Consider the following 15,409-nt stretch of genomic DNA (forward strand, 5'->3'; position numbering starts at 1 on the left):
AGGAACGAAATGCGGGTCGTGGGTGGGTGGAGATCTAGAGGAGAAAATGCAATGGTAGAGGAAGGCAGGGTACTTCAAATTTTGAGGGATTTGGTTTTCCCCCTTAGCTATATCAAAGAGGGGGATGCGCATATTAAAATTTTATTAAACGATATCTCTACACGACACCCGTTTAATTTAGGTAACCTCCGTGTTTGTATTTTTTTGTTGGACACTTAATTTTAGGGCACGCACAAATACGGGTCCTCTATCCTTCAAATTTTGGAAAGTTGACATTATTTTTATGACACACAAAAAATGCGTATTGTTATTCAGTGTGTGACCTTGTTCGCATGTCATTAAAGGCATGTTTTCTAGTAGTGAAATGAAGAATATGATGATTATGTGGTATAATCTAGTTAAGATAAGTGTGTATGAGCTTGAATAGCATGGTCTGACAAACATTTGAGCAAAGAATGGTCAAGTTAGGGTTTTGTCCAAAATATAAGTTTTTAACAAAATAAAAACCACAAGTGATGTCTTAATGGATTAAGACATGTGTGAAAGGCATAACATTACCATGCATGACTCGTTGGATGACAAAACTAATTCTTTTAAAAACAACATCCATAGATCTTAGGGTCGTAACACAACTATGCATGACTCGTTGGACTCTATTGGGGAGCTCCAGAGCATCTGGCGTAAGGAAACCAAAAATATCAAATGAAAAAGGTGTAAACGTGTTGAATTTTCATGCATATTTTCTCATGTTTTGCCACTTTACATGAGATAGATTTTCAAACAGTTTGTCCCACAGTAAAACGTCACTCTCCAAACTCACAAGAAGAGAAACCCCTAAAATATTTACATGTTTATTGAATATATATATATATATATATATATATATATATATATATATATATATATATATATTAGTTGGATTGCGTTACACCATCTTCATATTTGAATAGATTGAACATTTTTTTTTTCAGGGTTAATATCATAAAAGCCCTAAATTTTTAACGCGTAATTGGAAAAAGCCCTGATATTTTTTTTATTATTGATGTGGCCACAATTTTCTCGCAGAATTATCACTCTAGACTACTTAACGAGTTTCATGGTTAAGTTGGTTAACTTTTTTGCAAAATTAGTCCTAAAAATTTCAAATTTAGTCCCTGAGGTTTGAAAAAAATTACACCACATGGTTTTTTAACTTTATTTTTTATTTTTTTGTATACTTTATTTATTTTCGGTTTTTTATAAATATATGTACATTTTTTATTTTCTTTTTATATATATATATATTTTACTTATTTTCATTTTTTAACTTTATTTTTCAACAATTTTTCTAAACCTTTTTACCTTTTGTTTTCTATTTTTTAGTGTATATATAGAGTATATTAGAGTTTTTTTTTAGGTTTTTTCATATTTCTTTTCATATTATATTTTATTTTTTTCATCTATTTATTTTTTTATTTTTTTCTTATTTGTTTTCCAAATATTTGTTTTTTTTTTGTTTTGTATTTTTATCTTTTTTTTTTTTTACATTTTTCAAAAAATATAAAATGTATTAATATATTAGAGTATATTACAATTTTGATAATTTATAGTTTTTGTAATTGTTTTTTTATTTTTATTCAAGTAAATAAAGTAGTTATCTTTATATTTGTAATTTCAGTCCAACTTGTTTTTTTTTTTTCTTCAGTACTATTATATTGATGTTACGAAAAAATGAAAATTAAAAAAATATATATTTTGTTTACTAAGAATTAGTGTTTCAATGTGTTATATAACTTGCAAATTAAATCATATATTCTATATGTGATATCAATAGATTAAATTCAAGATAATATTTTTCAATTTGATAATAGACTAAAAAAACAAAAATAAAATAAAATAATAGTCGATCTTTATAAAAAAATTGTTATAGTAATTTATATTGAATTCAAGTTCGTTTACTTGAATCAAAGTAAATAAAAACATTGGAAAAACCATAAATAACTAAAATAGGAAAAAAAACAAAAAACAAAAAACAAAAAACAAAAAAAACAAAAAAAACAAAAAAAACAAAATTTGTAATATGAAAAAACCTTAGAAAAAATATTAGAAAAACCATAAATAACAAAAAAATAGAAAAAAAAATAAAAAGGTGAAAAAAATTAAATATAATACGAAAAGAAATATGAAAAAACCTAAAAAAAACTCTAATATACTCTATATATACACTAAAAAATAGAAAACAAAAGGTAAAAAGTTTTTTTAAAAATTGTTGAAAAATAAAATTAAAAAATGAAAATAAATAAAGTATATATATAAAAAGAAAATAAAAAATGTACATATATTTATAAAAAAAAAAAACGAAAATAAATAAAGTATATAAAAAACGAAAAATAAAATTAAAAAACCATGTAGTGTAATTTTTTTCAAACCTCAGAGACTAAATTTGAACTTTTTAGAATTAATTTTGCAAAAAAGTTATCCAACTTAACCATGAAACTTGTTAAGTGGGCTAGAGTGATAATTTTGCGAGAAAGTTGTGGTCACGTCAATAATAAAAAATTTGTTCGTTTAAAGAGACATGAATGATCCGCTCATATCACTCACGTTGTAATATTTTGTTGTTTCATCATTTCAGGCTTTCAGCTACCAAAAGCCAAAAACCACTTGAAATTGACTTCGTTTAAATATCAACAAATTACTCGTTGATTACCATTATCATGATAATATTGACGTTTTTCTTGCTAGGTTTGGTAATCTTCACATTGTGGATGATGCGAGAAATTAGTCATGGAGGTAGTCATGTCATGTGGCTTTGTGAATTTCGCTATCCCAAAACAAGTCATGTTATTAGATAACCATAATAGAGAACTTGTCAATAAAACTGTAGAATTTGAAATAGATGTAACTGTGACCTTTGGAAGACATATATAATAGAGGACAATCAATGCTACTACAAAATCAAAATAGACACATTTGTAATGTAAGCAATGTCAACTTTAGGTTCGATGATGTAGACGTTACATGTGAAAAAAGTTTTCATTAAAATTTAAATAGAGAAGGTGTTATTTGTTATGTACAAGTAGAGTACATATCAATGATATGATGCAATATCAACAACATTTACACTATAACTATTTGAGATTAACCGTAATTAATATGATGTACAAAGTTATAAATACGTTATTATTTTTAATATAATTTGTGTTTGTATGCATCGATGAAGTCTTCCACTCTTGTAAGAGTAACTAGCTCAGTTTCGGAACCAGACCATAATAAAAAAAACAGAAAATTGAATTTATAAATATAGAGGAACCGAGGTTCCTTATCGGATTAGAAATCAGTAAATCACTAAATCCTGCGTAAAAAGATACAACTCCCACTATAAAGTATACAAGTTATCACAAAACTCTGAAAGAAAATCTGAAAATCAAGAAGGAAACTTATTTTCTTTTCTTTTCTTTTCATGTGTATATCAATTTTAGGACCGACGGTGGTTAAAACTCATCGGAGCTGACATTATCCGGCGAGTCAAGAGGGAAGCAAGTGTCATCTGCGCCGTTGGTCCATAAAAAATGTGCATAAGTAGCAGTATACACAGAGTTATCAGGATCTACAGAAATGGATTCCAAAAAGGTCTCTTCAGCAGCCCATAAGTCCTTTTTTACATGCCATAAAAAGCTTGCGTATTTACGGAGTGATTCAGCGTCTTTTGGCTCAATCTCTGAAGCCCTTTTGAAATAACCTTCTGCTCTGTTTTTTCCCAAAAAAAAAATATCAAATTTATGTTTTAAATTGATGTGATGTTACGATTTTTACCTTTTGTGATCATGAGTGAAGAGGTAGAGGAATTGAGCGTAATTTGTCAGAAGAAGAGGGTTATCGGGATCTTTCGATAAACCGATTTGGTAAAAAAGCTCTGTTTTCAAGTAATCTTCTGTATCTACTTCTCCCTCGATTTTCACAGTCACCGGCGACACGAATCTTTGCATGGTTTGATGGTCAAGACCTCCATCTCCGATCATTTCCTGCATCTTATCAGCTTCAGCCACCATCGACTTCCATATCTGCCATTCCTCCATCTCCATCTTCTGACCGGAAACCGACTCCTCGCCGGTCCTGGTTGGGTTTACAGTTGATGATGAAGCTCCGTTTGTAATGATGGGTTGATGTTCAATAGACTCATTGAACTTCCCGTCGCCATCTGTGCCGCTAGTGACTGGCCGGGATTTACCGCCGCCTCCGTTGATTCCGCCGATTGAGGTGGTTTTCCCACCTTGATTAACGGAAAATGTGTTGACGGTTGGAGAATCGAAGTTTGTATCGGTCCGATCTTCTATTGTGGAAACAGATTCTATGGTGGCTGGAGACGGCGGCGATGCTATGGCGACGTTATTTGACATGGAATAAACACTGTAGTTTGCCAAGAGGATCATCACGTACACCATTAGAGTGGGTGTTTGTGAGAAAACTTGTTGGAACAACCAAACGAAAGATGCATTCATTTCTTTCTGAACTCTGACCAAAATGCCCTGTAAATCTTCGAAGAACAAAAACTCTCTCATTTGCAGAGTGTAGCTTTGAAGCTCTCGAATTATGAACACCATTGAAGAGAAAGCTTTCTTCATAGAACAATACGCAGATTCTCCTGTTTCCTTAAAACCTTCTTCCCATTGCTTCTTCTTCTGTATAATTCGCAACGAAAAAGGCAACTCCACGCTGTTCGCCTTTCGTTCTATACTCGCCGGAAGCATATCACCCAGCCAAGCCACCGGCAAACTAGCAAAGTGGTTTTGATTATGCGGTTCTGATTCCGATACAGAACTATTTTCCGACGAATCAGTCTCGTCGTCATCAGATAACTGGAATCTAAGAGCTAATTCTTGAATCTCCCTCGAGAATTCTTCGTCGGAAAACTCTGAATCTAAGTTCGCACTTACGATTCGTCTGATAGGCTGTTGTCGTGTGGATAATTTTAGGATTTCACACGATTGGGATCTGTTGAGCTTCTTCCCAAACACCGACGACCGGCAAACCAATGTGGAGTCTGTTAAACTACGTCGCTTTGATGAAGGTGAAGAAATTGCGGAGGCTAGGGTTTGTGGTGAAGAAGAGGAAGACGACGAAGAGTGTGAAATTGAAGGCTGTGACCAATTAAAACAACCAGTCGCCACTTTTACTCCCATTTTCTAGAGAGAGAAACAACACTATATTCAAATTATGAAGGCTTCCCGACACAAACCTGCAAAAGCAATCGAAGCAAAATCCCATCAAAAAGAGTAAAATACTTGTTCATAAATGTAAATAGTCTACAATCATAATGCAAATCAACATGAAGAAATGATTACCCACAAAGAAACGCACAATTTTAGCCATTAAAACCGGATCACAAAACAAAAACCAAGGAAAATGGAATTGATTAATGGAAAGACAATAAGAAAACAACGGGTCATGAAGTTTACTAACCTCCACTAACTGTTTTGTGTAGTACCGGAAGTTATGGCGTTTTTCCGGCAACGGGAACCGGAGCTCAACTCAACAAAATAAACAGAGATGTGAGGATACATCCACGAGGAAAGCTCTTCGCATTGAAATGATAATCTTTGCAAACGAAAATCAAAAAACAAATCAGACAGCGTTGATTTGAAGTATTTATACATGAACAGTATGTACGTGGAGCATGAGGATTGTACACAGGAAAAGTAACTAACACGTGTCTTGTTGTGTTGGGAATCGGACCTGATTTTTACCCTTTAGTGCCTTTGGTTTTTGTTATTTTCATTTTAGTACACAAGTTTATATATATACCAAACACACACTAGATATCAACTTGTTATCTTCGTTGTTTTGGTGTTTGTGTTTATTTTGATTGAATGATTGATACTCTTTTAGATCACCAATCTTTCTAGCAATAACAAATAGGTTGGTTCATTTTTTTTATGTTATCTAATATCAACGCAATTCTCATGTATCCTTCTTCGTTTCGACTCGGCACATGTTGTATCCACACTAGCCTTTATCATGATATAAGTTAGGTAATACATTCTAATTTAATTTTATAAATCTAACTCACTAAAAAGTTGTTTACATTGCAAACCTTGCAAAGTTTCACGTTATAAATGATGAGAATTGTGAATTATTTTCCTTAGTGACCATAAGTATCCTATGTTGGTAGTTTAGGGACGTAATAAGCAGTCATATGAAATTTAGAGGGGCGTTAGGTGTTAATAGTGTTTTGCAGGCTCACTCTTATTGCGCCACGTCTCACGACCGACCCATCACATGTTCTTTTCCTCCAATGAACCGTGAAATTTCACCAAACTATCTCCCATTCAAAGAGTTGTTGTTTGCAATAAATATATACTTCAATATGTCAAATTCGGATTCTAAGTTCTATCTACCTCATGACCCCTCTTTTGCTATTGAAACTAGTCCCTTCTTGTATAAAACCTAGAAAAATACCATGCATAATGCTTTCGCTAGATCTTAATTAGTTTGAAATCACGAGATATAATGAATACATGCCACATTAAAAAATGTCATGCACAAAGCTATGAAGCATTAGTTATATTTTAAATGATAGATGTAAAAAGTCATATAAAACAATATATTTCAATCTCAACTTATATTAAGAAGGGAAATATTCGGAAAAGTCCCAATGTTTTACCCTAATTTATAAAAAAGTTCCAAACTAAAAATCGTTTATAAAAAAGTCCTAATTACCTGTAAAAATGACGATTTAACCCTATTTTTCCGATTTACCGGTTTCATTACTTAACTGATTTTAATAAAGTCTCATTATTTTACCATAATTTACGAATAAATCCCAAATTATGGCAAAATAACAGGACTTTAATGAAATTATGGAAATAATGGGACTTTAATGTTTCCGGGTAAGTAACGTAACGGGGAAAATATGGTCAAATCGTCATTTTTACCGGTTTTTTAGACATTTTCATAAACCAATTTTACTTTGGGATTTTTTTTGTAAATTAGGGTAAAATATTAGGATTTTTCCGGAGATTTCATATTAAGAAATATAAATTCTCTTAAGCCAAATTTTTAAAACTCAAATTATAAATTATTATACATATTAAATCGGGTATCGGATTATGAACAATATCCACTATTGAGTTGTTGGTATAGGCGGTTTAGTTGCAGCTTTAATACCAGACGGTTTGAAGTCAGCGTCCATTTGGAGTCACCATCACTATTCTTCTATCCATGTCCTACACCTGTTGTGCCTCCCACCGTTTTTTTTTTTTTTTTTTTTTTTTTTTTTGTGATTTTAGTGTTATCAACATATTTTAGTCTAACTTTTATTAATATTGAGATAGACTGGGTTCTATTTACTCGTCAAAACTAGAGGTGTGAGGTGCACACTAAAAGTAATAAAACTCGTAAATACGAAAGGTTTGGAAGAATTGATTTAATCAATTGTTGATATATATCCAAATAATTTGAGCTCCATTTTTCATCTTTTCCAAAACACCGTATTACCCTTCAAAACTTTATCTTCAAATTTTTTTTATTTACTTTTAAATTCATTCATTCAAATATCTGCTTATTTGTGCATTGATTTTTTATGCAATTTTAGGCTTAATGTATATCGTTGGATTTTCTTAATAAATTTACGAGCAATAACTAATGTGTCGTTTATTTAATTTTGTACGTTATATTTTTCGACAAGATACATAATTATGAAATAAATAATAATTTCTGAAAACCAAGTACAATTATTGACACTCCAAATTCCCTTATATATTCCAACATCCAAACTCTATTATAATGTGGAATTTATGAGTAAATTTGAAACTCCTGCTACAATTCAATAGGTTTTTAATGTAGTTATGATTTCAAATTAAAAGTAACTAATTAGTGATTACAACTCTTTGAGTTTTTTTAGGGTTTGGTTATTAATTGGTATTGTAATGCAAATTTTTCTTGGGATAGTTATTTTTCTATATATCAAATGTACGTTGATTTTTATCTTTTTTTGTATGATTTATAGGTCTTTAATAAGTTTTTTATACAAATTTTATAATAGATAATGTAGTGTTTTTATGTTATTAGAAGTTATAGGATATTTTTATCATGCTATATATTATTCTTTATATATAGAAATCAACATATGTTTGATATAAAATTTACACACTTAAAACGGTATACAAAATCATCAAAAATTGTATTATTTTTTTCATACCATTTGCTATTCTTTATATAAAAAAAATTACATACTTTTAATATGCAATTTATACAACTTAAAAATGTGTATAAAATCATAAATTAATGGAATACATAACCAATTATTTAAAACTATGACGTATAATAAATCTAATTAGTTAATTATATATTTATTTTACTACGAACATCAGATTTTCATGGGTAAATATTGAATTACAATTTGTTAAAGATTATTATTTTAATTATATAATTATATTCTTGTGCAATGTTCCAAAAAGTAAAATATTTCTCATCAATGTCAACTTAATAGCATCCTCAAATAAAATTAAAGCTTTTTTATTTTGAAAAAAGTAATGAAAAACTTTAAAGTCTCCCTACGGGGGGGAATTTGTAATCAAAGCTTATTCAAACAAAGTTGTAATTACAAACTTTTGTTATAAGCGTTTTCAATATTATGGCCAGTTTCATATATTTTCAACAAATTATTAAATAATCGAACTCATATAAAACAATAGAATAATATGAATATAAATTAGTTGATGCATAAATATGTGATGAAAAGACTATCATCTTATGAATCGACATAAAAAATTTAACTCTAGCAAGTCTTGTATTACACTCGAAATAAACGTACCAAAATAAAAAACCGAGGTCGTCGCCGGAGTGACTTAAAACAAGAATCGGGCTGATTTTTACAAGCGGCCTCCATGGCAGCTCCTACTCTTCCGATAACCTCCCTGCCACGGCACCACCACGCCTCTCTCCCCCCTGCAACTGCTTCCATAACGGTCAATAACGACCGATACTTTTCGAACCACCCAACAATTGCACTGGTCAATCGATGTTCGAATTCGAAACAACTCAAACAGATTCACGCCCAAATGCTTCGCAACGGTCTTTTCTCCGACCCCTTTTCAGCCAGTATCCTCGTCTCCGCCTTTGCCCTTCCTCCTTTGCAAGACGTTGATTATGCACACAAACTGTTCGACCAAATTCCCAAACCAAATATCTACACTTGGAACGCGCTAATTCGCGCTTACTCTTCCAGTCAAGTACCCATACAAAGCCTCTCGATTTTTACCCGGATGCTCTACCAGTGTGATGAAGTATTACCTAACAAGTTCACTTACCCTTTTCTGATCAAAGCAGCATCCGAGCTTTTGAATATGAGAGTAGGAGAAGTTCTTCATGGGATGGCTATCAAGACGTCCCTTGGTTCGGATGTTTTTATACTTAATTCTCTTATACATTTTTATTCTTCCTGTAAATGTCTGGATTCAGCGTATAGAGTTTTCCAGAATATTCCTGTGAGAGATGTTGTTTCTTGGAACTCCATGATTACGGGTTTTGCACAGGGTGATCGTCCTGATGAAGCTTTGAAGCTGTTTCACGAAATGCAAGGTGAGAATTTGAAACCCGATAAAGTAACAATGATGAGCGTCTTGACTGCTTCAACAAAGAAGTTAGATTTGAACACCGGCAGATGGGTTCATTCTAATATCCAAAGGTACGGAATCAAAGAAAGCTTGAATCTAAACAACGCATTGCTTGATATGTACACAAAATGCGGAAGCCTAGAAGACGCCCAGAAACTGTTCGATAAAATGTCTGAAAAAGATATCGTCTCATGGACAACCATGCTAGTTGGGTATGCAAAATCAGGCGATTACATTACAGCCAGAAAGCATTTTGACACCATGCCTAGTCAAGATATTGCTGCATGGAACGCCTTAATCTCATCTTATGAACAAAGTGGCAACCCAAAAGAAGCTTTGGCTATATTCAATGAACTACAATTGAGTAACAAAGCCAAACCTGATAGTGTCACCATGGTTAGCACTCTTTCTGCTTGTGCTCAAGTGGGAGCCATGGACATGGGTGGATGGATTCATGTTTACATCAAGAAACATGGATTCAACCTCACTACTCATCTCATAACCTCATTAATCGACATGTATGCTAAATGTGGGGATCTGAATAAAGCCCTTGAGGTTTTCAATTCAGTCGATAGTAAAGACGTTTTTGTCTGGAGTGCCATGGTTGCAGGTTTTGCAATGCATGGACGTGGAAGAGATGCGATAGAATTATTCAAGAAAATGGAAGAAAACAATGTGAACCCTAATTCTGTTACTTTCACTAATCTACTATGTGGTTGTAGCCACACGGGATTAGTTACAGAAGGGCGTGATTTCTTCAAGAAAATGGAAGATGTTTATGGGGTTGTTCCCGGGGTGAAACACTATGCTTGCATGGTGGATATGCTTGGGCGTGCGGGTTTTTTAGATGAAGCTATGGAGTTGATAAAGTCAATGCCAATGCCTCCTTTGGCTTCTGTTTATGGAGCTTTGTTAGGTGCATGTAAACTCCATGGAAATGTGGAAATTGCTGAAGAAGCTAGTAGTCGTTTGATAGAACTTGAGCCATGGAATCATGGTGCGTATGTTCTTTTGTCTAATATCTATGCCAAATTTGGAAAATGGGACAAGGTTGCTATGTTAAGAAAGAGAATGAAAGATGTTGGATTAAAGAAAGAACGCGGGTGTAGCTCGATTGAGGTGGATAATTGCGTTCATGAGTTTGTTGCAGGAGATAACACGCATCCGCAAGGTGTGATGATATATGAAAAGCTTAATGAGATTTTTGAGAAGTTGAAGTTGATTGGGTATGAGGCGAATCGATCTCAAGTTCTTCAATGTGTTGAAGAAGAAGATATGCAAGAACACGCGTTACATCTTCATAGTGAGAAGTTAGCGATTGCTTTTGGGTTGATTAGTTTGAAAAAAAGTCAACCGATTCGTGTGATGAAGAATCTTCGTGTTTGTGGAGATTGTCATAATGTTGCGAAGATGATTTCAAAGGTTTATGATAGAGAGATTTTGTTGCGAGATCGGTATAGGTTCCATCATTTTAAAGAAGGCAACTGCTCATGTAAAGACTACTGGTAATTCGGTAATTCTTTGGGGTTTAGGGTTTGTTTCGAATATAATGTCAACATAACAATGTACTTTTTTATATTTGTTTAGTAGGCAAGTACATCATCACTATTAAGCTCACTAACTTCCACCACTAGTCATTGTACTTTCAAAAAAATGTCCACAAAATATAATTTTATAGTTCTAAAACGAAAAATGTAAAATTATGTACGTCTAAAACACTAACTTTCTAAACTTATCTAAAGATTAGAACATGCATTAGGAACAAGAGGCAATTTCTCTAAATACATGAACAACCTCTTCGAGTTCTCTTTTAATATTATAGCTAGATCGGCTGCATCACTTGCTTCAACACATATCCATAGATCGGCTACCTTCAATCCTTTTAGGGTTTCCCTACAAAAGGGACATGATCGCGATCGCCCATGCCTAGAAAACAAAAAGAAAAGTCAAACTATTAGCTTTATCTCTGTATTTAGGGTTTTCTTCAAGATACTAACAGACAAATTTGTAAAAAGTTAGGACTTAACAGGAAAAACCTAATTTCTTTAACTTTCTTGGTTAAAACGGATTAAGTAAAAAAGAAACAATATTGTTAGCACATAGTGGGGCCCACAAAAGAGATGAAGGTTACCAATCCCGATAGCATTTGAAGCATAGTGAATGGGTGCAATTAGGCAACACAACTTTGGTCTTTGTTTCCATGCAAATCCCGCATTCGGATTCTCTTTCGATATCATCTTCTGAGAGTTTTCCCTTTTCTAAACCACCTTTTCGAGAGTACTTCTTCAAGCATATCTCCTTGTTTTTCCTGTCTTCCAAATCCATAATCCCACTTTGTAGTTGCATTATTGATGGAAATATAACACCTGTTTACATAAACTCATAGGATTTATAAGATCAAATCAATTTTGAATCCCACCATTTTTCAGAAATCTCACCATAAAATTGTCTAATGCTTGCTTTTCTTTCATGAACATCCATGGAAGTTTTTCCATCAGCATATAACTGTTTCATTAAGCAAATAATGAACCTAATCTTCTTATCTAATAATATCTACCATATAGAAACACGATAATTTCTTGAAGAAAGTTATATCACTTACCTGATAGACAAAAACACGAAGCAAACCAAGGGCTCCTGCGATTTTACAATCTGCCCATGGGAAAAGATAGGAGAACAAGTCTACAGCTGGACTGAAATAGATTCTCATTTGTAGGCATGCTCCATTATCATCCTTGGGGGAATTTAATGCTCTGGATAACAATGGTAGAATTCATTCAGTAAATCAATCTTTCTCCTAAAAATAATACTTAACTGATCTTGGATGAAGCCTAACATCACAAAATCATCGTCGTTCCTCGTGTAATTCAATGATATCGCAAACAACTAAACATCAAAACGACATTTACCAAATTAATGTGTTCACAAACTTTGATCGATTCCACAAATTACCGATGAACTGTTAATAGATAGCTTCAAATCATGTTTGCGAATGTGAAACAGGCGAAGATGATTAGAGATACTTACAGAGTATTGGCATGCTGGATATCAGCTTCGAGAGCTTTAAGAGAATCCTTATAATTCTTCCCCATTACGATAGCTTAACAGTCGAAATTGAGAAAAGCAAGGAGATCGTTTAACAGTACTCAAAAGCAGTTTTCTATGAATATCGAAAAGGATCCCAAATCGCTGATTTTCGGTGAATCGACTTTTTCCTCGAAAAAAGATATTGGTATTGCGCCTACTCTTTGCCACTCCGAGTAACGATTACACGAAGAACTGTACACTTCCTTCAATTTTGGTTTTTTTTGTTTTAAATTTTAATGTAAAAAATTGTTTATTACTATAATCCATAACTTTGACATCGAGAAAAACTAGAGATATTCACCGCGTAACCAAATCTATTAAATATATATATTACATGTTAATAAAAGGTTCAACGTAAAAACAGATATGATATACTTTATGGTCAAAATATTTAATTGTTACATTGATTGAGATATCTTTTATAATTAATAAAAATTTGTTTGCTTATTAATTAGGGGGAAAGAGTAAAAATGAAAAAAGATAATTATGAAAAATCGTTGTATCCGGAGATAACAATTAATCAATTGATTATTTCGTTGGTTTTTAGAGATAATTATTTAAGGAAATAGATTTATTAAGGAAATTAACTTTTTAGTTTATTTACATCTAAATAACTATTTTTTTTATATACATTTAGGTAATAAACTTTTTAGAAGTGTTCACATATGATCATTATGATCGGCTTTAGCAGGTTACATCCGATCATATGTGAACACTTTTAAAAAATTTGTTACCTATATATGTAAATAAAAAAAAAAATTACTCATATGTTAACAAAAGATAAGAGTAAATTGCACGAATGGTCGTTGTGGTTTAGGTAATTTGTGCGTCTGGTTGCTAACTTATTATTATTTTTTTTTTTAACTTGGATGATCCCTACCATTTATTTTTGTTGTGCGTTTAGTCCTTATCTTACTTCAAAAAACTATTGTGCCATTATTTATTTATTTTTTAATTAATTTTCTTATTTATATCTTAAAAAAAAAAATAGACCCCAAATATATGTATCTCCTCACCCACAACTTATCGTCTCTTCATTGAATTTTCCACCACCACAACCAAATAAAAGGGTTGTGGTGTTGGTTCGCCGGAGTTGAAGGACCGAAAAAAGAAAGGACGGTGAAGACATCGATGTCACTACACATGGAAAGGAAATAAAAGTTGAGGATGATGAGAGATGGGATGCCGACTGGTGGGATCCAGTTTAAAATTTTCAAATGTAGTTTCAGGTTTAGGGTGAAGAGATACAAATATGTGGGGTTTATTAATTTTTTTAAATATATAAAAAATAAATACATAAATAAATTAATTAATTAAAAATGGCACAATAGTCTTTTGAGGTAAGACGGGGACCAAACGCACAACAAAAATAAACAGTATGGATCATCCGAGTTAAAAAAATAAATTAAACGCACAAATTACCCAACCCACAGGGACTATTCGTGTAATTCACTCTTACTTTTTTGGTTTGTTCACATCTGGATAACTATCTTTTTTTGTACACATCTCGGTAACAAACTTTTTGGAAGTGTTCATAAATATCCATTATGACTGTATGTAATCTGCTACAGCCGGTCATAATGGTCTTATTTGTACGCTTCCAAAAGTTCGTTACCTAGATGTGTACAAAAAAAAAGATAGTTACCCATATGTGAACAAACCGAAAAGTTAATTACCTTAATAAGTCTATTTCCCAATTATTTATTGGGAAATTAAGCAATATAACCTATTTAAATGAGTTTTTCAAAGAAACTATGGAAATTAAGTAATTTAATCACTTTTTAATGTGTATTTGAAGAAAAGCAATAAAAAAATAGCAAAAATAATCATTTTGTTCGGAATGGCCATTTTAGACCAAGAAAAAACACTATTTTTGATTGATTCTAGAAAGAAATTCCGAAATCCGGACCAACATTCCCACGCAAATGAATAGGAACCAAATCAATCAGATACTGCTCGTTAAACATCTCGAGAACACAACCCCGATGAACCCTTGATACTAGGAAATATCGATCATCCATAATCTCGACCTCTAATGGAAAATCCACCTGCCTCGGAGCACCAACAAACTTCTTGTTGAGCGCAAGAGAAACAAAAGATCGGGTAGCCCCTGAATCAAAAAAATATCAATGTAGGGATACCGTTCACGAGAAACAAAAAGATCGACTTGCCACACTGTGGTGCTCTTCTTCCACTAGCAACCTACTTTGGCCACCACGTCATGTTGTCCATACACCGTGCCATGGGGTAAAGTACATTGCCCTTATATATTACAAAGAAGACTATGTCTGAACCCTTTCGTTACTCGTCGCGCCGTGGTTCCGGCTTGACAGCAATCCCTTGGGTTGATTCCATTCCAGCTTTGAGACAACTTTGTCCCAACTTCTAACCTTCATATCTTTTTCATTTCTTACCCATTTTCGATGTTCTTTATATCTACACGAAGGTGGGAACATTCTATACAAATCTATTAAGTCATATCTGAATGAATTAATATTGGTATTAATCTATTAAGCCATAAACTTGACCAAAAAAAACATAAAAATACCAATTTTACTATTTTGGCCAAAATACATCTTATAATGCATTCTTCTCTTAAACTTACTCATCTGATATATTCTAAGTGACTTAAACTCTTATTAGTCATTTTCATGAAGTCACAACTTCATATACTTATCTCCAAATTCCAGGTTCTTACACTCACCTTACTCCGGTAAAAGTCTCCC

General features: G+C 32.6%; 3 protein-coding genes across 3 annotated transcripts; 1 reads left to right on the forward strand and 2 right to left on the reverse strand.

Annotated features, from left to right (window-relative positions):
* Positions 1–3,249: 3,249 nt before the first annotated feature.
* Positions 3,250–5,594, reverse strand: LOC145048285 (uncharacterized). The gene is made up of 3 exons (XM_078996743.1): positions 5,443–5,594; positions 3,796–5,218; positions 3,250–3,729 (listed from the first exon to the last, which is right to left on the reverse strand). The coding sequence occupies exons 2-3, from the start codon at positions 5,160–5,162 to the stop codon at positions 3,474–3,476; spliced, it is 1,623 nt and encodes a 540-aa protein (XP_078852869.1). The 5' UTR covers positions 5,163–5,218; positions 5,443–5,594; the 3' UTR covers positions 3,250–3,473.
* A 3,157-nt stretch (positions 5,595–8,751) lies between these two features.
* Positions 8,752–11,213, forward strand: OTP81 (Tetratricopeptide repeat (TPR)-like superfamily protein). Its single transcript, XM_078996744.1, has one exon. It carries the CDS (start codon positions 8,868–8,870, stop codon positions 11,103–11,105), a length of 2,238 nt encoding a protein of 745 aa, XP_078852870.1. The 5' UTR covers positions 8,752–8,867; the 3' UTR covers positions 11,106–11,213.
* LOC145048288 (E3 ubiquitin-protein ligase AIRP2-like) lies at positions 11,131–12,881 on the reverse strand. Its single transcript, XM_078996745.1, has 5 exons — positions 12,624–12,881; positions 12,199–12,349; positions 12,035–12,101; positions 11,728–11,962; positions 11,131–11,522 (listed from the first exon to the last, which is right to left on the reverse strand). Exons 1-5 carry the CDS (start codon positions 12,686–12,688, stop codon positions 11,333–11,335), a joined length of 708 nt encoding a protein of 235 aa, XP_078852871.1. The 5' UTR covers positions 12,689–12,881; the 3' UTR covers positions 11,131–11,332.
* Positions 12,882–15,409: the final 2,528 nt, after the last annotated feature.

The sequence above is a fragment of the Lactuca saligna genome, chromosome 5 (genome assembly GCF_052625555.1).
Source record: "Lactuca saligna cultivar CGN05327 chromosome 5, ASM5262555v1, whole genome shotgun sequence".
Taxonomy (NCBI): Eukaryota; Viridiplantae; Streptophyta; class Magnoliopsida; order Asterales; family Asteraceae; genus Lactuca; species Lactuca saligna.